Below are 25,167 nucleotides of genomic sequence, written 5' to 3' on the forward strand. Positions count from 1 at the left end.
GACTCTATGTTAATTCTTAAGTATGTGGATAAACAGCTCCATCATCACTGTATTGCCCTCTAATAAAATCCTGATTTCTGAACTGGCAGTTTCTTAGACTTTTCACTTTTTCTCTCACTTTCGGACTAGATGCTCTTGCAGATTTAAATACCATTTTAAGTAGTATTTCAATGCTTTGTGTATTACATTTCCATAATTTCAGGATGAATCAAAATGGTGATGACTATTACAGTTTTAGTATATTAATCCCAATCCCACCTAAATGTGAATTAAATATTTCTTTAGAATTACTGTGTTTCGATTCAACAATGGCACAATATTCATAGAATAATTACTCCATTAACTATTCACCATATTCAGTGTAACTTCATGTAAAATCAGAACACTGATCAATGCACTATTGTTTTCCTTATATTATTTCACTCTACCATGTATTTTCTCTCCTCCCTGCAGTAAATAGCATTTGAGTACCCCCCCAACCCCTAAACACACTTAGACAAGGTGCAGTTTTTGGAAAAAGAATTAGAATTTGAAGCTTACATTCAGGAAATGGTGGCGTTTTTCGTCCTTGACCTGTTTGTATGAGAGGGCGTTTGCCAAAAACCTGGGCGTCAAAACTGGCATAATCGAATGGTACTTTTCCAAACTTTTCTTGTTCTCTTGACACCGTAGCTCTGGGGGAGGTGATGGCTTGTGATCGGAAATTAAATTCAATTTGTTTCACCAAACTCGTCCTGAAGAAAAAGGGGGAGAGTTCAAAAGAAATATTATGAAACTCTTGGTGAGCATATTAGCATCAGAATTTAAAGCAGATCAAATGTGTCATGCCTGTCGGTACCCACAGAGACAGTGCAGTGTGGCAAAGAGCCGTGGACACAGCAGGATAAAGCAGAGTGCTCTGTGCCAGGAGCAAGAGATGGGAGGCATTAAGGACTCTGGGGGGCAAGGGCGAGGCTGCATGTTGTGGGTCCGAGTCCCTAGGGGTAAAAAAGGAATGTGCAATTACGCATTCATCTCATGCGGATGCAATGAGCTATGAGCTATTTAATGACCATTAGTGCTTTGAGCTCCACAAAGGAAAGTGCCATATAACTATCATTAGGGCACTGACAAGGTGTGCACATTCTGCTTGTTAGGACTGTTAATCAGATTGGCAGTGAAAAGTCACGATTGTAGCTGGTGTTGAGATGGCATTATAGTCAGTTTGAAGAAGCAAGGCTGAGCCCTGCTCTCCGTCAGCAGAGCTGACAGGAGCCTGACATAGGCACCAGAAACTTGACTTCTGCACTATGAGTTTCTCAGGTTTTTCAGTTTTTTCCCTTTCGTCTGAATTTTTTTGTTAATGTAAATAATTCTTTAAGTAGTATTTCAATATTTTACCTACTAAACTGCCATCATGTCAATATGAATCACAATTATCATAGCTATCACATTTTTCAATAGAATCATCTTAATCCAAGTTAAATCTGAATTATTTCCTTAGAACTACTCTATTTGGATTAAACAAGGGCATCATATTTGTGTAACCAAGAAAAATGCAAATCTGGTCTAATGGGAAAAGAACATGAACAAGTATACCCCTCAGATTTTAGAAACACCGAAAATACATAAGTGTTCTTTTGTTTTCCACCAAAACGTGCCTGGCTCATCTGAATGCCAAAGTCTCTAAGATATTTCTTGGATTAGGTAAAATACATTTTAGCTGCTACATAAAAATATTTGAGTAGTTAGTTGATCTTACTATTGTATATATAACTAGGTTTCTATCCCTAATATATCAGCATTCTAGTCTAAAACAACATTTACTTTTTCCAGAAATTAGCAAACTAAAAGTTCATGCTATTTCTGTATTTGATAAATAGCCTGCTTATGGAGAAACTAGAGAATATGGTCATATTACCCAAGAACTTTGTTGTAAGGTTTTCTTAAATCTTTTTTTGAATGTTTATTTATTTATATTTGAAAGAGAGAGAGGAGGGAGAGAAAGAGAGAGATAAAGAGCAGGGGAGGGGCAGAGAGAGAGGAAGACACAGAATCTGAAGCAGGCTCCAGGCTCTGAGCTGTCAGCACAGAGCCCAATGCGGGACATGAACTCACGAACTGTGAGATCATGACCTGAGCTGCAGTCAGAAGCTTAACTAACTGAGCCACCTAGGCGCCCCTTTGTTGTAAGATTTTTAATTGCTAGTTGTTCAGTAATTCATGATCTTTACTTAACATAAAGTAAAGTAGTAACATATGTTCTCTACTCATGTGACTCTTCTAATTAAATCTATAACAGCAAATATTAAGGGAAGCCATATCTTGAAAATACTCCTAATAACTATTTTGCATTTCAGTGCCTCAGGAAAACAATGAAAACCTGGTCATCTATTTCAGCCCTGAAATCACTTTCCCTACATATATGATTTTTATACTAATAATCATATAACTTCACATGTGTCATCACACAGAGTTTATTCCTAAGGTATATGTAAGGTTTCCAACCTCCTGGGGATTATGAGGTACCGGGAGCAAATAGGAGAGATTTCATTAATAGTTATCAACCCATGGATTGAATTTTTGTTTTAAAGGAACTCTATGAATAGCTGGGGCAGAAGAATGAATGTACAACGCCACATATTTTGGATGGGTATGAGTGATTTTTGAAGGCATTTTCTGTCAGCAGAAAGGTTAATCAATCAATCAATCATCGCGGGAGTGCTTACCTGACTAGTGGGGGATGGGTTGCATTTAGAGACAGAGAATTTTTATTAATACATTTTATAAACTTTATTTCTTGTTTTTATGCTGATTTATTTTGAGGAGGGAAAGAGAGCCAGTGAGTGCATGCACCAGAGCAGTGGAAGGGCAACGGGAGAGAAAGAGAATCCCAAGCAGGCTCCACACTACCAGGCTAGCCGTGCAGAGCCAGACGCAGGGCCTGATCAAATGAATTGTGAGATCGTGACTTGTGCCCAAATCAAGAGTACGATGCTTAACTGAGCCACCCAGGAGCCCCTACTTTATTTCTTTTAGATTCACTCACATTATGTCTCCTTGACATGCAGGTTAATTTCATGCTGAACTTCTGGACAGTCTGGCAGTTCATGTAAGTGAGACTATGATTCACGGGGCCAGCCCCTCAGATACCGGTAGTTGTGAACCAGGGTCAGGCCATAGTGAACTGGGACACAAAGGGACAGGGGCCCCACTGTGTGGGAGCATGGCATGGACAGGCTACCAGAACGCCATGGGAGACTCGTACCTGTGAACCTGGTCAGGACACTGCCCGGTTTTGGGGGAATCGAGCTGACTTTTGTCCTGGGACATTGCCAATTTTTCAGCTGCAGCAATCGGACAACCAGAAAGACTGTTTTTAAAAAAAAATGGAGGATTTGAGTTAAAAAGGTAAAGTCATTTGCTCTGAACTCACAGCATGCTTGGCATACATTACATGTTAAGTCATATTCATAGTTAGCAACTTTCTCATCCTAACAGATCCCGAAAGGGTTTTGCAGATTACTGTGGCATCATTTGCCCCTCCCCCCAGTCACAGCCCAGAAGCGACGAATAACAAACTCATTTTTAAAATCAGAAAGTTTTGTCAAGGAGAAAAATCGAAATTCTCCTGAAACTCTGTAACATTTTATGAAGGATGCACTTACTCCAATTGCAATGTGCCCAGCTATAGACGCGAGCATGATAATTCCATGATTTATCTTAAGATCTTTAGAAAAATGTTAGGGACTTAATTTAAAATCAGTTCACACTTAAGGTACAGAATATGAAGTTTTCTGGCAACATGCTTATGAGTCCAATGGTATCTCACGATCACATAATCGATACATAGTTTGAAGTACACATAAAACAATAAGCATTTCCACCAAAAAACATTTACATATACACAATACATTTGTATATAAAGGCACATATGAGTGAGTTGGAATCTCAGTGTAATGAATCTGGAATCTCCGTGAGATGAACTGATGTTTACCTTCATCCTGGTTTATAGTGAGAACCACAGGATATTGAAGCCCTTTTGGTACCTTTTTTTAAAATTAATTAATTTATTTTGAGAGCAATAGAGAGCCAGGGAGGGGTAGAAACAGAGAGAGAGAATCCCAAGCAGGCTCTGCATTGTCAGTGTAGCCCAATGCCAGACTTGAACTCACGAACCATGATATCATGACCTGAGCTGAAACCAAGAGCTGGATGCTTAACCAACTGAGCCACCCAGGTGCCCCTCTTTGGTACCTTTTTAATGCTTATTGGATGGAGTCCAGAATAAGCCCTAACCAACTCTTTTCAATGAAAAATAACAGCCATGGTGAGGTTCAGAGCAAAAAAGAACATGTTCTATTTGTGTGATTACATGAATCCATAATTCTAGTCTTCAAATATAACATTTTTGTTTGCATAACTGGTTGCTAAATGAAAATTTCTAGGAAAGTAAGTTATGGGGTTTTTTTGTTTGATTTACTCTGCACATGCTGAGAATATTTATCTATTGCAAGTGGAAACATATTTGATAGGGATCCAGTGATTTTGACAACACATGGTTAGTTCCTTCTTTTCTTGGGGGGAGGTTTCTGCCATGCCTGTTTGCAAGGTAAAAGGTTGGCGCCTCGTCACAATTACCTCCTGTGGGTGTTGCGGTTGCTGTTCACATGCCCTCTTCCTGTGCACCCCGGGGTGGGACACTTGAGCACGTTTTCATGCATGGCAAGAACTAAGCACAGAATGTCACATGAAAGAAAAGAATAATACATCATTAGTATATAACCCACCGACAAACCGATTACCCGACTTCACACTCAAATGCATTCGCTTCTCTAACCCACCACGCTCCCTCCCACACATATTTGGGTTGAAATAAATGAGCACGTAAGAACTTCGAAAATGAAACTCAGCACCCTTGCTCAAGTTTTAGCTTCTCTAACCTTCATGCTATGGTTCACACCAGACTTGCACAAGACTAATTTGGTCCTATTTTACTTAAACTAAGAAGCTCATGACCTTCCTTTTGCAGGTGAGTACTTCTCCTTGGAAGAGGGGGCAGAGAACATTGTTTGTCAGATGGTTCCTTCTATCTTTTCCCCAAAGTGTGAGCTTCTGAATATAGTCTTCTTCATTTCCTAAGAGATGTTATTTCAATTCCTCATCCATTTCCCCCACCGCCCACCCCCACTGCCCTCCAGTTATTGGTGAAAGAGCATGGCCAAGTGAACGACCAGGTAACCAGTTTGGTGAACAGATCAGATTCAGTGTTCGGCAAAACCGTGCTTTTGAGAAAGGAGATGTCAAGGCACCCCCACCACTGGGGTTTGTATGACTCAAGAGGGATTTCAGTATGTGGGTTCAGAAAGTAGAGGATGTGGTACATCGACACTTTAAAACTTAGGAGGTGGCCCTTTCCTTCTCCTCCAGTCTCCTAGTTTCACAGCAAGGCTGTGGCGAGGGAGACCAACCAACATTTGCTCCTGCTCGGTGCTCTCCAGGTGCCCTGGGGAGATACGCAGGCAGCACCAGTGTCTACAAGGACATGGAAACCACACTGACACTGGTGATGTGATGTACCTCTTATATTTAGATGAAGCCCTGAGGCTGAGACTGCTCGTGGGCTTAAGGAAGCCACACCTGTGGAAGAGAAAGGGCTGTGCAGGCACACAGTATGTTAACTATGCCTTTTTTGTGTTCTGATGCTTGGACATCTGGGGCCCTGCACAACCCAGGGAGACAGCCCTTTCAAACAGCTTTCAAAGGCAAACCAACCAGTTGTGAGCCCGCACCCAACTGCCTCCTCTATTAGACTGACACTGTCTACCTGCTGGGGAGCAGACACCAACGCACAACCCCTGCTAGAGTATCCAAACCAGCCAGTCCTCAGCCTGCTTCCTCTGATCCTTCCCACAGAACCCACAGGTTACCCCCCTCACCACCACTTGATGACCCCCATGCTTCCCCGTGTGGCCCTGCCTGGCATGGCCCACACCCGTCTCTCAGGACCAGTAACAAATTCTTTTCTCAATGTTGGTTATCTCCTGATCTATTGGCCTAACTGTACCCCAAACTTTCTTTTTTAAAATAATTTTTTAGGGGTGCCTGGGTGGCTTAGTTGGTTAAGTGTCTGACTTTCGCTTAGGTCATGATCTCGCAGTTTGTGGGTTCAAGCCCCGCGTCGGGCTCTGTGCTGACTGCCAGCTCAGAGCCTGGAGCCTGTTTCAGTCTGTGACTCCCTCTCTCTCTAACCCTCCCCTGCTCACGCTGTCTTTCTCTCTCTCTCCTAGAAATAAATAAAACATTTAAAAATAAATAAATAAATGAAATAAAATAATTTTTTAAATGTTTATTTATTTTTGAGAGAGAGGGAGACACAGACTCCGAAGCAGCTCCAGGCTCTGAGTTGTCAGCACAGAGCCCAATCCGGGGCTTGAACTCTTGAACCGTGAGATCATGAGCTGAGCCGAAGTCCGACGTTCAACTGACTGACTCACCCAGGCACCCCTACCTCAAGGTTTCTATTAATATAATTATTTTAAACACCTAGCTAGATGGAAGTGATCATGACACAGAAAGAAATCTTTCCATTTCCATCTCTAACCCACAACTGGAGGAGAAAGGGGGTATAACATCGCGATGCCATGGCACATGTGAGAAGAAGCCTGCTTCTTTGGGGGATAAGCAGTACTCACTTTCCAGGGGAACCCGCACTTTGTGGGGGCACCCCGAAAGGCTGCGGTGGTGGGGGTAGAGTCCCGTCACGTGGCCTGTGCCGTCGCACCCCGGGATGGGGCACTTGGTCTCCCTCTTTTCAGGCCTCGGTGAATCTACAGAGAAATTAAATCAAGAGATTCATTTGCTTCGTCTCCTTTCGCTTCCTGTTCAACAGTGGCCTTGTGTGGTGACATTGTCACTTTGCTCCATGTTTACATCGTAAACATTCTTCTCACGCTGCCTTGAATCAGACCCTCAACTAAAACCTGTGGATGCATAAAAAATGTTTTCAGTTTTCTTGGTTTCCTAAGCAGAGGCTGACACAGGGCAAGGAAGTGTTAACCAATGGAGATGGTTTTCAGTTGTCATGTCACATCTGGTAGTCAGAGTCTCATGATGAAAAATGAACCCTATGCCAGAGGACACATGGCTCCCGAAAGGGAGGGGAAAAAAGCGAGAAAGAAGAAAGAATTTATTGAAACCCAAACTATCTCTCATTCAATGGGTTTCAACAAAAGCCAGATTCAAAGTTAGAAAACTAAGAAGCCACCATGTCCGAGAAGGGGTTCCCTGGTCTTGACCTTGGGAGTACCCCCCCCACCGCCCCTCACAGCCCCTCACATTGCCCTAAGTTTTCAGGTCCCAGAGGCTGCTCATACATGTTGGGGGCAGGTCTGCTCTGACCAGCGTTAGGAAGGAGTCACGAAGGCCATCTTGGGTTGTGTCCAACCAAAAGTTTTCCTTTCACTCTGAATGTAGGAATTGAAACCTGAGCAATCGGACGTTGGCCTGGCCAGGAAGCACTCTAGGGGGAACGGAAGTTCGGAGTGGAGGAGGCCTTGCCTGGTCTGCAGCACCAGGAACAGTGGGGCGAAGGAGGGGACCCCAGGGACACCTTGGGATCCCACCTGTCAGGCCACCAGGGGGCTGCAGCCCAGAGGGAGAGAGTGGAACATGAGCTGGGCTGAGGGTGAGTTAGATCGAAGTCTATATAAACACGTAAAATAAATGCGGATTCTCACGAATAGCGGTGGGATTAGAGCTAACACAGAAGAAGCCTTCTTGGGCCATTTTCCTATTCGTGACTCCATTGGCGGAGAAACTGGAAACAGAAATGTTTTTAGGGCCACAGCCACCCCCGAACTCGGGTATGGCATGGTAAGACCAATCCCGGGGGGGGGGGGGAAGGGGGACATTCTTGGTGCTAAGAGGAACCAGGTCACAGTGGCCCGGATGCCTCAGAGAAAGGACCAGTGTGGAGTGGGGGCTGGCTGGCTACTCAGAACACTAAGCATTGCGAAAAAGGAACCCACTTGATGCTGAGAGTGACAGTAAATAATCCGCGACACCCAGCCACACGAAGGAGGGGGTCCAGGAGGAGGGGACAGAGCCCTGCGGTGTGAGGAAGTCCAGGGCCCATATGCTCCCGCCGCCAGCGCCGCACCAACGGCAGAGCGATGTCGCAGGATGCGACAGCCGTCTCCGGGGGTGGCGGTATTGAGGCGAGCAGACGCGCCTCTGTGATTCTGTGCCACCCGGGTCGTTGGATCACACACGGTCCGGGCAGATGGGCACAGCAGGGGCTGCTTCCAGAAAAGGGGGAGGGGGCCAAGGAGCCTTCGAGTTCCACGGTGGGCAGAGAGAGAGCTGGAAGTTGTGAGTGAGAGGCGACAGCCCCAAGGCGGGGATGCCTTGAGTCGCCGCCCGCCTTTATGTTCAATGAGGGACAGGCTTTAAATGCCACGGTGTTGAGATCATCCTCTGTCTTTGGCAAGACACAAAGAGGAGTATTAAGAGTTTTGACTTGCTCTGTGATTTTAGGGATATATAAACCCCAAAATGTTGCCAGCTTTGAAGTCACTGTAGGCCTATACTATCTGTAGACTGAGAATCCAAAATCCTTGAAGTCTGATTCAAGGGACATTAGGAGGGTCGACACCGTGTAGGAGAGAGAATTAGAGAAAAGGAGACGCAGCGTGGATTTTGATGCCCTTCCTCCCTTGGATCCGGTCCAGGTGATGCCACATTTCTAAACCACATTGAAAGGGTTGGCGCCTCTCGTTTCCCCTCCTCGCCACGTTGTTTGTCTCTAGGAAGCCAGAGAGGGTGTGGGAGATAAGGCAGGGCTGGCGCCTGACCAGGTGTGGCCCACTGACAGCCCCTCGTGCAGGTTAGTCTGCAAGCCTCTGCTGGGTGAAACCAGCGCCATGAAAGGCTCTGTGGGGCAGAACCTGCTTGCATGATAAGAAACCAGAGCTTAGCTCTCAGGTGGCTCTTTTCCTTCTATTTTCTTTGCTGAATGCCTCGTAATGAGGGTGACCTTCTACTCTGGTGATCTTATATCCCCGTTTGCCTGGGCCAGTCTTATTCACACCTGATATACTCATGTGATGGGTCATGTGGCTCCCCTTGGCTCCATAAGTGTCTGAGGCTGTCCGATAAATTCTACAGTCACTGCAACCTCAAGTCTCACTAAATGCTTGTAGCAACAAAAGAGTCAAACTTTTATTAGTTTAGAATTGCCGACTCCTCTGAAGGCTGGAGTGAAGTGATATTTTAAGATGCTAGTGCTCTCTCCTTTAACAAGTGGGATTGCACACCCAAGGTGGATGGGAAGTTGGGATAGCATTATGGAGACCAGGACGAGCACCGGGGATGAGTGCCGACCTAAGAGCAGGGAACGCACACCATGAAAGACGTGCCTCCCCAGGCCCCACGCCGGGAACACGGAACAGGGAAGTGAATTCCTAATTTGGCCTCTGCTAGCATCCTTGCATTCCTTCTAGACAAAGCTGATAGTTCTCGTGCATGATGAGCTTTACCTCTTTTTGTCTCTGTTTCACACGAGTCTGGTCTGGACCTTCTTGCACAGGCAGTTCTCGTGCATGATGAGCTTTACCTCTTTTTGTCTCTGTTTCACACGAGTCTGGTCTGGACCTTCTTGCACAGGCTTCTACCACCACAAAGCAGGACCATGCTTCACACAATTGGTTATACTGTCGAGTCATCCAGCCCTCATGAGGGATTCTCTAAATCTTACACGACCCGTGTTTACAAACACAGATTCGATGGCCTTGTTAGTTTTTGAAAACAAACAAAAATTTTAAGTTCTATAAAAATGACCAAATATTTTAAGCAATGGCACAAATAATTAAAGTGTCTCCAAACACTGAATGTCATTGGGTGGAGGATAGCATCAATTGTAAGGTGGAACGTCCTTTTGTGTGCTAGTAAGAAAGAAAAAAAAAACAACTGGAAATTAAATTATGCCGTACCCTTCTGATTTCAGAGATGTTAAAATGGGAAAACGGTGTATCTTAGCATGAATGAAATGTAGTCTATCACAAATTATGACTTTTTGGAATTTGAAGTCAATTTTATGTTTTTTCCCCTGATTCCATAGTTCATAAACAACAACAACAACAACAACAGGCACATACATAAGCAAGTTCAACTAGTTGAATGTTAGTGGAGCGCACAGAGCTAAGTAGTGAGTCAGTCCCGTCCCAAACCACACACTGCTCATAAATGTTCTGTCCAGATCCCAACCCTGGCAAGATGCTTGCATAGTATTATTATCTTGCTCCTCACTACATCACATTATTTTATTCCTTTTCTGTTTTCTCAGCTCTGAGCTGCAAGACAGTAATTGACAAGATTGCAGGTGAGTACTAAAATCAACTTAAAATGACAAAATATACAATTTCTTTCTGCATCAATCTCAGCATGGAGATCATCTAAACTAACACATTTTTTTTCTTGTAAGCCCCCTGGGGCCATGACCTTGATTTTCTCTAAGACATTCCCCCCCCCAATTCTGTGGTTCTTAGACTTTAGGGTACCCAAGAATCATCTGCAAAATGTGCTTAAAAATGTAAGTTCTGGAGCCATAAGTCTCATGGGATCTGGGAGCTACCCATCTTAAACAAGCTTTCTAGGCCTTTGAAAACCAACTGAGAATTACCACCAGGCCCATCTGGTGCAAGACTTGGGGTGGGGGGAGGAATATCTTTGTGGGAGAGGGGACACAATTTCTCTAAGTTCAGGGACAATTTTAAAGTCTCCTCCAAGTCTCTATTCTGTCATTCATGTTTGGCCCAGATATTTGTGGCTCTGAGTTAGAGACCTGGTAAAAGCATAGGCTTAAAACAGCACAGGGGCACCTGGGTGGCTAAGTCGGTTAAGTGTCTGACTTCAGCTCAGTTTATGATCTCACAGTTCATGGGTTCGAGCCCCGTGTCGGGCTCTGTGCTGACAGCTCAGAGCCTGGAGTCTGCTTCAGATTCTGTGTCTCCCTCTCTCTCTGCCCCTCCCCTGCTCACACTTTGCCTCTCTCTCTCTCTCAAAAATTAATTAAAAACATAAAAAAATTTTAAAACAGCATTAACATCCAGTATTATCCAAAGAAGGAGCAGACCATCCTGCCTGACCAGCCAGGAACTTGATATTATTTTGAAGCTACAAAGTAGTCGGGTGATCCCAGAAAGAGAGTGGAAAAGATAAATTAAATTTCTGCAATTGATTTGATTAATAAAAATTATTTAAAACCCTGTAAGAACTAATGTACTTCTAACGTGTCTAATAAAGTACTGTATGAGAAGTACTCTATATTTTTAAGAACCAGTCATATTAGGAGAAATAGAGGTAACGTTCCTTTTTTTGAATGCAAAAACACTGCAAAACTGACCAAGCTTGATCTGAGAACAATCTAGAGAGCAAAGAAGAAGAAGAAAAAAGAAATTATTTATGTTATATTATAAATTAGTTTTTAAATTGCATCACATTGTTAAAAGCTACCTGGAAATGGTCATCAAATCTTACTAAGTTTTTTCCCCAACCCTTAAAGCCATTTTATTCCTAAAAAATGCAAAAAAAAAAAAGTGTCTTACGTTTACTGTTAAAGATCTGTCTTCCACCCATGTCAATAACTTTGGCTTGCCTCCTTTCCCCAGCAAGGTGCTCCAATAGAAACCTGTCCAACTCTTTGTAGGTGTTATGGAAAACACAGCTTCGGTCAGCCTGCAGAGCGATCGCCTGCTCCAGCACACGCAAGTTCCCCTTCGCTTTCTCCAGGTCACCAGACTCTTCTGTCATGGCGGCCAGGCTCCCATTCCCATCGTCCTCCATCCCGGCAAATGAGGGCTGGCCTTTTCTATCCAGCGACTCCATGCGAGTGTTCTGCGGGTCTCTCCTTTCTGATTCAGAGTCACACACGTTCTCACAAGGGAGAAACTTGTCACCTTCAGTTTTTATTTCAGGAACTTCCAATAGGTCTTTTCTATCATCCACTAAAATATACTTTGGGACCCTGTGTGGTTTGGTTTCTTCTGAGAAGTTAGAGCCACTGTCCCAGCCATTCTCTGCACTTTCAGAGTTAGTCTCACTGTCATCGGAAGAGCAGAACCGAACCTCGGGATCGTCGATTTTTTCTTTTCCATCGTCAGGATGAAGCATAAAGCACTCATCAGCTTCATCGCTCTCTGCTTTTAGAGGCTGGATGCCACTGCCATTTAAGTTCTCCCTTACAGTTTGAACAGACACATTTTTTTCAAATTTCCCCAAGTGCATTAAAGATTTGACCACGAGCTCTTGATAGCAGCCATATCTGTCTTCTTTCCCATTGGAGTTTTCTTGTGCAGTTGAATGAAGGTGCTCATCCCTAGGCTTTATCATGGTTTCTTCTATGGAAAGAGAAAGTCAATGTTAAAAACAAAAACAAAAGCAAAAACTATTTTAAGAAAATTGCACCAATATATAGATGATAGATGAATTGATACAGATATACAATAAGCATGATGTGCGAATATGTGGGCTCTACCAATTTTATAAACACTGAAGAGAAAAATATATCTTTTTAAAATAAAACAAAACAGAGCTTAGTCATCTGAGAATTGAGTTTAAAGAAGTGAGCTAGTAGAATTTGCAGCATATTAAGAGCTAATCGTTTCCAGGGTGCTGAAATACATACTTAACAATAAATCACAGAGTGCTGAATGTGAGATTATTGCTTCTCTTTTTACTTTCCTTAAAGAGAGAGAGAGAGTATGTGTGTGTGAGTGGGAGAGGGTCAGAGAGAGACAGAAAATCCCAAGCAGGCTCCACGTTCCATGTGGAGCCCAGATGTGGTGTGCCATCCCATGGCTGTGAGATCATGACCTGAGCTAAAATCACAAGTCAGACACTTAACTGAGCCCCCCAGGTGCCCTTACTATACCTCACTATTTGCAAATCCTAGCCAATCAGAAGGAAATCAAATATGCATAATACCATGCATACTATAAAAGCAACATTCATCAGATTTCTCTGCTAGCATGGCAATGTATTTTCAGAGCTTATTTGGTGTATGTTCTCCACCTCCGCAGTTTCTCAAGCATACTTTCAGATGTCATGGAAGGTTAGCTAAAATACAAAATACATCCACATAGAGATGACAACAAAAAGAGTTCTGAAGCTTTCAAGACTTCCTGTTCACGTACATAACTGTGACATGGAAATTCTGTGCCAAGGGAAATACAGTGATCATGTATCCTAAATAGTAACACATTTTCTGGCCTGGCACTTGGCACGCATTCATGTAAGAAGGCAAGAAGACCAGAGGTGGCATGGTTTCAGTATGGAGACCATTAACGAATCGTGTTCAGTAGAGGGTTGACTGGAGTCTTGACAGTAAAAGGCCCCTCCCTGTGACCAAGGTCTCCACGTGCCAGTCTCTCAGGACAGCTTGCTGGATCTCGGTTGTCCTGGTCCAGCTGTTAGTGTCACCCCTTCACTCTTGGTGGTGACCCAGCTGCAGTGACAACGTGTGTGTGTGTGTATAGTCACATGTATGCATATCTACGTATTCAGATAACTGGACGTGTGTATGCACATATATACATACATGGATAATAACAGTCAGCCCACCCAAGCCTGTCCTGGTGCAAAGACACCAATTAAGGGGCCATCAGAGATGTGTGTCACCAGTCCCCCAGCCCCGGCTTAGCCTGTGTGGTGGTCTGTGGAGCAGGGTGTCCTGCACACGCCTGGCTGTGAAATGTGTCCGACAGCCCAGCAGTGGTCCCTAATATTCACTAAGACCAAAAAGAAAAAGGAGAAGAAGAAGAAGAAGCAGGACCATTTCTGTGTGTTTAAAGGCAGAGTGGGGGATGGAAAACATGAAATAATAAGCCCCCTTCAAGACTGTGAAAGACCCCAAGTGAAGGGCGCTCTATGTGAATAAGCATCTCTGGAGGGAAGAAAAGGGTGGCCATCCCATGTGATGGCCGCGGGAGAGGGTGTCTGTGCACAAGACAATGTGCCTTTTCTGGTCTCATTTAATTTTTTATAAACATTGTCTCTGACAAGGACACTCAAAAATACATCTCCATCATCTTCCTTTCTGGTAATTATCTCCCTAAATCAACACCGGACTGCCAGGATCAAGTAAATATTGCCATAGTAACTAAAAGCATTTTTGGATGCGGGGAAGAATTTAGTCACAACACTAGCCCCTTTAAATAATGCTGATTATAGGGTGCAGTCTTTTGTGGGGATCTATTCAACATAAACTGAAAAATTTAACATTTTATTTCCTAGAAAAGAGGCTGGATAAACAAGCACATAATATTTGATAGGACAGTCTATTCTCTCCTGAATTCCTATCAGAGGAGTTCCAGGTTTAAATAATATATTAAACATAGTCTAAAATGCAAATGAAGTTTTTCTCAATATCATGGTTGGCTATTAGGAGAAAGTGTAAAGGGTTATGATAATTTTAAAGTATTATGAACTACAGAAAACAAATAAAAAGCATTTTCAGTGAATATGCTCAATTCATTGAACTATTCTCTCACTCCACTTAACTACCCACATGTGTACAATAATGATTTATAGACATTATACCTAATTATGCATATTTGGGCTGTGTTAGAGTGCTAACAAAAGCTCTAGAAAGCAACAATTACCTCTGTTGCTTAGCTACATAGTTTAAAATATTCCTATTAAGTGCAGATCACCAGAGAGGCGGGAGCCACAAAAACGCACATGTGCACGACAATGCGTTTCACTGTGCCGTTGCCAACTGCTAGCATTTTGGGTCATTTCCAGTTTACATAATTGTTTGGTTCAACTGTTTGTTATATGCTAAAAGAAAATATTTATTAATTATTCTTCAGGAAGAGGGGAGTCCTGCCGATAGAGGGGCCTGCGTGCATCGCTCGCCACGGTTTCCGGGACGTTCAGCAAATCTGCAAACCAACTTTCCACGGACCCAGACCTCTCTGGCTTTCTCTGTCGTTATAAGAAAAAAAAAAAAAGTTGAGTTAGCTTTTGAACCTGACATATCTGTGACGAGGTGCTTGCTTCGCTGAGCTTTGTAGGGGGCTGTCAATGGTTTTATGTTAGTGTGTTCTTATTTTCACCAGTGGCTCTGTGATTTATTTTGTGCCTTTGCCATTGAAACAGTTACCCTGGTTTGGATTCTGGGCTTGCGTGCTCAAGTCTGTGCAGACCCCAAAGGCATCCTGTACCTTTCCAAAGCCTGTGTCCTCACTCACGAAGTGAGGCCCCTGCAGAGGTCTCATTGAAGGGCGTGCAGAGCGTGAGCCTCATGACAGGTGTGCAGTAAATGGTGGCTCTCTTCTCCCTTCCCCAGATACAACTTCAGAAGTAGTGATGGCAGAGGATACATGGAACCCTCCACAGAGATGAGGTGGGGCCTGGCTTTCGTTTATTTATTTTTGAGAGAGAGAGACAGGGAGTGAGCAGGAGAGGGGCAGAGAGAGAGGGAGACACAAAATTTGAAGCAGGCTACAGGCTCTGAGCTGTCAGCACAGAACCCGACATAGGGCTTGAACCCATGAGCCAAGAGATCATGACCTGAGCCGAAGTCGGCCACTCAACTGACTGAGACACCCAGACACCCCTGTTTTTGTTTAGAATAAATAGTCAATCATGGCGCCTGTGTGGTCAGTTGGTTAAGTCACCCACTCTTGATTTCGGCTCAGATCATGATTTCACAGATTGTAGGTTTGAGTCCCACATAGGGCTCTGCATGATGGTACAGAGTCTGCTTGGGATTCTCTCTCTCTCCCTTTCTCTCTCCCTCTCTGTTCCTCTCCCACATGTGCTCTCTCTCTCTCTCTCAAAATAAATAAACTTCAAAAAACAACTGGAAAAAAGGAATAAGTAGTGAATCTGACACCTGAAAAAGGGCACGGGCCACAGTGTGAAGGGAAAGTTGATCACTGATACCACACATACTGGGGAACTTCTCGACAACTGCCTTCAGAAACTGGAGGTTCAATTCACAATGAATGATATGGAGGGAAAACTGCTATGGGTTTGAGGTTCAGAGATGTGGGCCAAAGTGCTGGCCCAGCACTGTCTTTCTATGTGACCTTGGATAGGCCCATGCCTCCTGAGTTCTGGGTCCTGCTCTTGAAAATGAGGACAATCCAGTGACATCCTAGGACAATAAACTGATGTTCCTGGTGTGGTGTTCAGTTCTTTATTGCATTTAATCTTTACAACAAGGACAAGAAAGTCCCATTCCATCTTACAGAAGGGAAACTCTTTTCTAAGGAGCTACGGACTTGCTCAAGTTCATGCAGCTAGCCAGTGGTGGTGGAGGGGGATGTGGTTTGGGGATTTGAGATCCAGACCCAGAGCCATGTGCTTCCTGACTCTGTGCCCATCCCTTGGCAACAAGCTACCCCAGACCCCACAGCCTGGGAAGCTCAAATGCCACAGTTGATGTTTACAAAACACAGCGACCTGTGGGAGAGACTGTTCAGAATATTAATAGCCTATTATTTTCCCAAGTTCGGATACTTTCAAAAGTGAATTCATAGGAAAATACTAAAATACAATTGTCAGCTGACTTTCAATGAGAAACAATGACTCCTCGATGATAAAAGTATAAATAAAATATGCAAAGATGAATAAACAACAGCAGCAAAACAAAAATGAACAAGAAACCACACCATGGCTTTCTCAATACCCAAACAGTATAGGTCAGGAAATTCCTAGGGTGCTCTCCTGGGGTGAGAGATGGGTGATTACCTAAGACACCTCCTCCTCCTAAGAGCATTTCAAATTGTGGGGCAGGGTGGAGGGGACGGAGCTGGAAGACTTGGTATAAAGTCCACCTGCTGTGACTTGGAATAAAAAAAGGAAAATGTTTTAGCCCAATATGTAAAAGTCCACATTTGTTTATTTGCTTTAAACCAAAGTCTCTGAGGTGTTTGGTAATCCTAGAAAGTATATGCTAATGGATTTTCACATTACATGTCAGCTGTTCTGCATCAAAACAACTTTAAAAAGTCCTCTGAAAATCCCAGGCTTTAAGTTTGACTCTTTTAATATAAGTGGATTTTAGTTCTGTTTCTGGAAGTATCAACGTTACTTCTATAGACAAATTAGTTTTCCAGGTCTCTTGAATATGTAAATTTTGCTGGGAACATAAGCCCTAGAAAAATGAATTTATCCTTCAAAGTTCTAAAATTGGGGCGGTTTATTCCTTATATGTGAGTTTTTAAGAGGTAAGATGTGTTAAAATGATCATCCCAGCCCCTTTAGCTCTTACAATTATGACAGATTTCTGTTGAATCATGAGTACGTGCTTAGAAACTGAGGAGAGGGGAGCGCCTGGATGACTCAGTCAGTTACGTGTCCGACTTTGGCTCAGATCATGATCTCATGGTTTGTGGGTTCGAGCCTTGCATTGGGTTCTGTGCTGACAGCCCAAAGCCTGGAGCCTGCTTCAGATTCTGTGTTTTCTTCTCTCTCTGCCCCTCCCCTGCTTGCACCCTGTCTCTAACTCTCAAGAATAAATGAACATTAAAAAAAAGAAAAAGAAAGAAACTGAGGAGGGACTCCACACATGTGGCTAAGTGACCTTTCTTTCCCTGTCTGTAAGGCAGAAGCACTGCCTACCACCTCCTGGCAGTACTTTACACACTTGTCTTCCCTTTGCCCCAGTGAAGAAGGTGCATCCGTAATCTCTTCTATCACCATGAATGCCCACCTGCAGATCTTTGAAAGATAGCCAGTTGAGGGTGTGAGATGTAGTTTGGTGATTAAATGAATTCAAGTTTAGGACCTCAGCCTTCCTGAGCCCTGTTCCCTCTCTTCATCACCTGAACTGCCCACTGAAGATACAATTGGGCACACACCTGGACAGGTAAAGGCCTTGGGGGACCCGGGGTAAATGAGAGGACAGGTGAAAGTCCCCTATGCTGGCTTGGGCACTAACTCAGCTCTCTTTCTTTCTGGAGAGAAGGGGTGACTTGCTCACAGACTGAAGAGCATGGAGAGTTTTGCTCTTTCAGCCAGGGATAGGAGCATCTGTGACCTGTCATTTCTGGAAATGTGACTTTGTGATGTGATGTTGTAAAATGCTGCCCTGTCTACTTTCTGAAGGTAGTCAGAGCATGGTTAGAATTGGATTACGGAGCACAGTTAGCTGGGAAATAATTATTTTGCTTATTCTTCAGTTGTGTCCTAATTATCTTCTTTTCAACACCCACGAGCTGCATTACCTTAAGCATTAAATCTCTTCAGTCTTCAATGATCTCATCTGTAAAATTGTGACCATAATCATGCATACCTCATGTCATTGTTAGGTGGATTAAGTGATATGATTTATGTGCCTGGAATATATTAAGAATTCAAAAATAATGGCCACTACCACTATAATTTCAGCATATTCATTATTAGTAGTGCTTCTAGTGCTAAATCTAACAATAGATAACATTTGGGAACCTGCAAATAGATGTCCATCAATGCTGGTAAGTGAGTGTTTCACTGAGTTGGCAGTATATATTCCCGGTTGATATCAAGCATCTATGATGATCACATGACTAACATAATAGGCAGGAAGTCAGTGGGCGACCAGTCCTGTCCTCATGGCACTTACAAGAATGTGTTGGTGTAAAAGATGTCCGTTTAAAAAAAATACTCAGTGAATTAATGTCCACTAGATGATTTATACCTCAGGTCTAACCACATCGATTCAAGAACCTTCCCGAATACTGGATTCACCCTGCAATTTTCATAAATCAATGAAAAACTGACCAGCTCAAGGAAACACAGAGTCAATGATGATTATAATAGACAGATGACCGATGAGGCTGCAAGCCATATGCTAACTATAGAAAAGCCAGGACATTTACTTAAACAGTGCCAAATCTGAATACAACTTTGTTTCAACTGCAAAATCTCAAACTACTGCAAGCCAAGATGACTGAAGATCTGATGGTTGTGCTCTGACATTTGTGTTCATTCAGTCAGTACACTTTTACATCTTTTCTATTAATACCCATCACTATTACTATAATTTTTTAAATTATAGATATTTATGATCTAAGAACTCACTGTTTGGGGCTTGTATGATACATACTTCTTTTCAAATAACATCTTATTGAGTGTATTTTGATTCCTTAAAAAGCCACAGTCAGAAAGACATATTTCATAGAATATATGTACACCTCATTTCATTTTCTAACTAGTCAAGCTTTAGATTTCCATTTATTTTTTTTCCACAGATTTTGAAGACATGTTACATGTCCTTCAATTTCAGTCTCATGTATAAAGTGGTTGGTGATGGTCCAACTCCTGGGGGTGCTGTGACTACCACGAGCCAAACAGAAGTAACTGTGAACTGGGGAGAAACACATCCTAAAATTTCAAAATGGTAACTACATATCACTTAGCATGCAAACAGCATTTCATGAGTGAGTGGAGAATCAAATTCATGAAATATAATGTGTGCCTCAAGACAGAGGAAAGTTATTTATTTCTGAACTACTGGGCACATTGATACATTTTCTATAATACATCACTTTCTCACTGAAGGAGACCCTGGACAGCCAACTTTAGGTCTTTTCTGCTAAGTCCATCGCTGTAAGTATTTATTTTTAGGATGGTAAAAATATTAAGGTCACAGGCCACCTGCATTAGTCTGTGTTATTACCAAATATATTTGTGGGAGGCTAAATACTACTCTGCATGTTTATAAAACAAAAAAGTAAATGCTTTATTTATATACGTCCTATCTCAGATACCTTAAGCTTAAATATGTCCTTTTATTTTTAAGGGTTCTTTCAGGGATAAACATCCGTCCTATTAGGGAGTCAAGGTACTCTTTATTATCTTCAAAAAGAGGCACAGTCCAATTCTATGCATTTGAAAATGGACTCAGGGCAAGGATTCTCTATGGCTTACATTTAGACCCTCCACAGTTACTGACTAAAAAACATCGGCCCTCAGTAACTGGATACTGAGTGAAATACATGTTAGCTTTTGCTTCCACATTGGAATTTGCATTTACAGCCACACAGACTATACGTTCTACGTAAGTTAAGTGTGAGTCTTTGGTGCCTGGGAGTAGATAAAGTTTGAGCCACTGCCCTTGCTACCTGTGGCGGTGTGACCGCTGGCTTCTGGGAGGCCTTCTTCCTCCTCCGCCTCGGTCCTGTCATCACAGTCTTCTTTGCAGTCCACGTTTGGGCTGTAGTGTCGGGGCTTCATTAGCAGGGATTTTCTCTTGTTGACTGGGACACCCAAAGCCTGCTCTGCAGCCCTCCTCTTCTTCGCCATGGAGCAATCGTAGGCAGCGCTGTAGTGATTGAGGCAAATTAAGAACATGGACAAACACTTTACTGCTACATGCCATTCGATTTCCGTGAGGTGTAACCCAAAGCCTGTGGAAACCTGGGACCAATGGTTTAGGGTTAGTTGTTGGCACTAATGAACATAGCCTATCCATTGAAATCTACTGAACTGTGTGGATTCTATTTTACTGCCTATCAGAAGAGTTAAAAAAAAAATCATCCTTAATCCTGAGTAAGCATATGTTAATCTGTGCTTTGCTTGGCACTACATTAAATACCCAGGGAGGGATGAAACAAGATTTGCACTGGTTTGCTAATCCTAAGAAACAGCTAATGTGAAAAATATACCACCAGACACACAAAAACACGTGTCCAGTATGGATAAATCACAAGGGTTTTCAAACAGTTGTTTGCTACCCAAACTGCTTATCTCTGCCACAGTTGTGCCTCAAACTTGAGATGCCACATCCTGAGCTTTGACCTGAAAGGAAAAAGCATAAAGGGAGGGGTAAGCTGGGAACATGCTGTCAACCCATCTCCAGCCACACAAAAAATAAAAAAATAAAAAGAGGTGAAAAGATGCTACCTGGCATTCTGCCTTTTGATTCTCACCCATTTGGCACACAGAACAAACAAATAAAAGGAGGAGAAATAAGATTGGATTTCACAAAAATGGACAACAGTTTATCCCTATTCTTGTCCTCATATGATTTCACTTTGGAAATGGTCCTGAGGGCAGCCCTTTCAAAACAGATTTCCTACATATAGCTCACTCAGAATTAATACTGATCACTCTCTGTGCTGAAGTTAAGAGAAACATTCTCTTGGCAAGATGGAGGAATACCAGAGGGTTTAGCCCACAGTGAGTCTGTGAGAGATATTTATTAAATGCCCTTTGAAGAAAAATGCAAAGCCTTAGAAGCAAAGATCCAGAATAGAGAATCTTAGAGTAATAAGACACTACTTACTCCATCACACACAAAAAATGATTGAATACTCAATAATATTATCAAGTAGACAAAGGCCTTACATTGTTCTCTGGGGAACATCGATGCAAAGATGGTGGCCCCGTTCATAAAAATTATTTGATTATAGTCGTACATGAATTCTTGAACTTAGGACAGTAGATTTAAAAACTTCAGAGGGAGATAAAAGGTCATTCCTTCCAGGAAAAAAAAAGAATCTAGAAGAAGAGATAACCACGGAATTTAGAAAGCTCTCAAAAAAAGATTAAAAAGAAGATAATTGAAAACTATCCCGCAGAAGAGAACAGGGACCTTCCCAAATAAACTAATTTCTCTTTGCAAAATCTCCCTGATGAGCCCAAATTTAAAGTGGCCCTGCACAGAAGATGGAGCAAAAGAGAATATAACCAGATGACTATGGCAGCAATAACCTGCCTTTATATGGAGACTCTAGAAAGTAAAAACATACATGGCCTAAATCTGCTGGTTTGTCAAGGAAAAGTCTACAGCATGGGGTTGTGATGCAATGGGAGTGTGCATAAAGGGGTAGAACCACCCTTACATGACTCTTATTTGTCAAGGAGACTGATCTTAGAAGGAAGAGGGATGGAGAAACTTATCAAAAGGGATACACTTCCTAGGTATGTGAGGAGAGTTCAAGAACTTCCCCACACTAGTTAAAGTCTCCTGAATCAAATGAACTTCCATCAAAGATGCTCAGAAAATATACAAGACCACTAAACTATTATCTCAAATCAAGAAGATTCATAGAAAACGAGAGAGGCTCCTGGCGGATGTCATTCAGGTATTAAAGCAGGGAAAAAAAGTAGATTCTAAAAATTACTTTAAGCATACCATTTGTCCTGGGGAAAAGGCCAGGAAAGTTGATCAAAATAAAGATTTGTAAGGGTCAGTAAACACTGATTGTTAAGACCCAGGTAACAGGGCTGTTAACTAACTGGCTGATCAGGAAGATGTCATTTCTTTCATGGTTAATGGATGAGACTGAACATCTATTCCTTGTAAGATCCTTACAAAGTCTTGTTATTTCTGTTACCCAAATTTACCTAGAAATACAAGTATCATTCTCAGGATCACATATCTGGTCGTTGGTGTGGCTGATATTTGAATCCCAAGCTGGTGGACCCCAGAGCTCAGGCTTTTTCCTATGTGTTGCCTAATTAAAACAATGAATTTTGCTAATTTCCATATGCATTTGACAACCTGGATCAACCAGCCACCTTTCCAAATAAGTGCAGGTATGTAGGACACTCATCAGATCTGGAGGTAGTACTGAGTTGCAGCAGTGAAAATCATGTTGCAAAATGTAATTAAGATGCCCAAAGTGTCCATCATTTGGAGTTGTAGGGTGAACCCAATGAGATGACATTTAAGGGTGATAAAAATCAAGTTAGGTGTCTAGGTCCAAACAATAAGTGTGCAAGGATGAAGGAGCTATGTAAGGTTTTATTGAAGGTATAAATTTAGCCTAAAATGTATGGTTGTATTTGATAGTGTGTATGAAGTTCCTTAAGTAATATTATCTGTGTAATCTGGAAAAAACATTTTATTTTTTGGAACATCAAATTCCTTATCTGTCGAATAGGGATAATAATTTCTATATCATGTGTTGTGGATAGAGAAGATAACATCGGCGCTGTGACGGACTAAAATAGGTCAAGATAAAACTGTTCTGACTCGCAGCTCAGTGCTCCTTGGACTCCATCAATATCAGACTGACACTGTCACAATATACCTCACAAATTCTCTCGCTAGCACACTGCATAGATTTATGCGTGCTTATATGTCCGTAAAGGCATTCTAATTTTTTACATATTATTTCTATTTACATAAATTACACAAGATTTATACATAATGTTTGCTTTAAATCTCACATTCTGTGCATTTCTCCATTGCAAAGTAGCCATGGCCCAGGCAGCATTTGGAGCTAAAATGAAAGGCTTTATAATAAATATTACCCTTTGTGTGTGCATGGAAAATGGTCCCTTTCCCTAGTTTTCCCTGAGGGCACACTATTTTGGCTTTATTGTGACACTTCACTGTGACACTGCAATGAGGGAAAGCCATGCTTTACATGTCACTGAAAGAAATGCCACAAAATGCTAACATATCTTCTCAAGGTTGCCAGAAATAATTTCCACTGGGTTGTGTTTTCCCATCTGCGGAGCTCTGAAATGTTAAGGAAATAAATGAGCTCTATTATCTATATTTTTCTAGTAGATGAGAAAGAAAGAGAAAAAATACTCTCAGCCCTGCATTTATTGTTCTATTCAATCAAACTGTTGCTTTAAACATCCAGAGTCCTCGAGGGAACTTTATCAATGCACCAAATACCTTTCAACACCACATTTTCATATCTGTGGTTTTGACTTTATTAAATATCTTTAAAAGATCTGTATATTTACTTGAGAAAAAATTTTGGTTACATATTTGAGAAATGCTTCCATTTAGAAGCTCAGAGTCGAATTTGAAATGGTATTCCCTTTGATGATAACATATGGCTGAAATTTCATTCAAAACAATGATTGAGAAAAACAACAATTAGATAACTTTAATGATAGACTCCGGGCTGGAAGTTTGTTTAGAAGTCACATCCGTTGATCTTTCAGATTTCAAAAAAGAGTACAACAAATTAGGGAACTGTGAATTCCCAAAATTTGTCCAATAAACACTGGGCTCTATAGCTACAGTTTTCCAGCTTATATTCCACAGTAATAAATTCTCAATGCAAGTTACAAGAGGACATGTAACAAACTTAAAAATGCAGGTTATACTCTGAGTGCACTCACCTCAAAAAGTAAAATAGAAAAATCATTGGAAGTTATGAATCCCTGAGCCCATGGAAATTATTTATATGTTCCATTCCTATGGAATATTCATAGCAGGTATTCCTATGGATTTCTTTTAATTAGGAAGAACACCAAAAAATTAACAATAGAACTCCCCTATGACCCAGCAATAGCACTCCTAGGAATTTACTCAGGGGATACAGGAGTGCTGATGCATAGGGGCACATGTATCCCAATGTTCATAGCAGCACTCTCAGCAATAGCCAAAACATGGAAAGAACCTAAGTGTCCATCAATTGACGAATGGTTCAAGAAGATGTGGTTTATCTATACAATGGAATACAATGAAATCTGGCCATGTGTAGCAACATGGATGGACCTTGAGGGTGTTATGCTAAGCGAAATATGTCAGGCAGAGAAGGACAGATACCATATGTTTGCATGTATAGGAGGATGAGGAGGAACTTAACGGAGGACCATGGGGGAGGAGAGGAGGAAAAATAGTGGGGGAGAAGGAGGGAGGCAAACCATGAGAGACTCTTGAATGCCGAGAACAAACCGAGGGCTGATATGGGCGGGGGAGGGAATGGGGGGATGGGCATGAAGGAGGGCACCTGTGGGGATGGGCAATGGGTGTTATATGGAAACTAACTTGACAATAAACTATTAAAAAAAATAAGGAAGAACACCACAGACTTGTGGAAAGGAACCAAGATGCATAAATTTGAATTAAGATGATTGGCAGAAAAAATCAACGGTATGATAATTGAAAAAGAAAAAGAAATTAAATTATTATTAATTTTCAGAGACATGATTTTATTTAAGGAAAATCCAAAAGAATCTACAGATAAAATATCAAAATAAGAAAGCTCATTTAATGAAGTCATTAAAAATTACTTGAGCTTCTATAAAGCATCAATAAAAAATTAGAGGGACCACCTGGGTAGCTCAGCTGGTTGAGAGTCTAGGCTCAGGTCATGATCCCAGGGTCATGGGATCAAGCCCACATCAGGCTCTGTGCTGAGCATGGAGCCTACTTAAGATCCTCTCGAGGCGCCTGGGTGGCTCAGTCGGTTAAGCGTCTGACTTCAGCTCAGGTCATGA

The 25,167-nt window shown here is 42.1% G+C and overlaps 1 protein-coding gene across 2 annotated transcripts in view; it reads right to left on the minus strand.

Moving 5' to 3' along the window:
* The window catches only part of ST18 (ST18 C2H2C-type zinc finger transcription factor), a 110,030-nt gene that overhangs the window by 45,388 nt on the left and 39,475 nt on the right, over nucleotides 1–25,167 (minus strand). For both annotated transcript variants that reach the window (XM_077757098.1, XM_077757097.1), the window contains 6 exons: nucleotides 20,094–20,293; nucleotides 11,586–12,377; nucleotides 6,675–6,809; nucleotides 4,621–4,711; nucleotides 3,248–3,352; nucleotides 541–734 (listed from right to left, as the gene is read on the minus strand). In XM_077757098.1, the coding sequence (XP_077613224.1) occupies nucleotides 541–734; nucleotides 3,248–3,352; nucleotides 4,621–4,711; nucleotides 6,675–6,809; nucleotides 11,586–12,377; nucleotides 20,094–20,293 (1,517 nt within the window). The remainder of the gene's footprint in view (nucleotides 1–540; nucleotides 735–3,247; nucleotides 3,353–4,620; nucleotides 4,712–6,674; nucleotides 6,810–11,585; nucleotides 12,378–20,093; nucleotides 20,294–25,167) is intronic.

This window comes from Crocuta crocuta, unplaced genomic scaffold (genome assembly GCF_008692635.1).
Source record: "Crocuta crocuta isolate KB4526 unplaced genomic scaffold, BGI_CrCroc_1.0 scaffold465, whole genome shotgun sequence".
Taxonomy (NCBI): domain Eukaryota; kingdom Metazoa; phylum Chordata; class Mammalia; order Carnivora; family Hyaenidae; genus Crocuta; species Crocuta crocuta.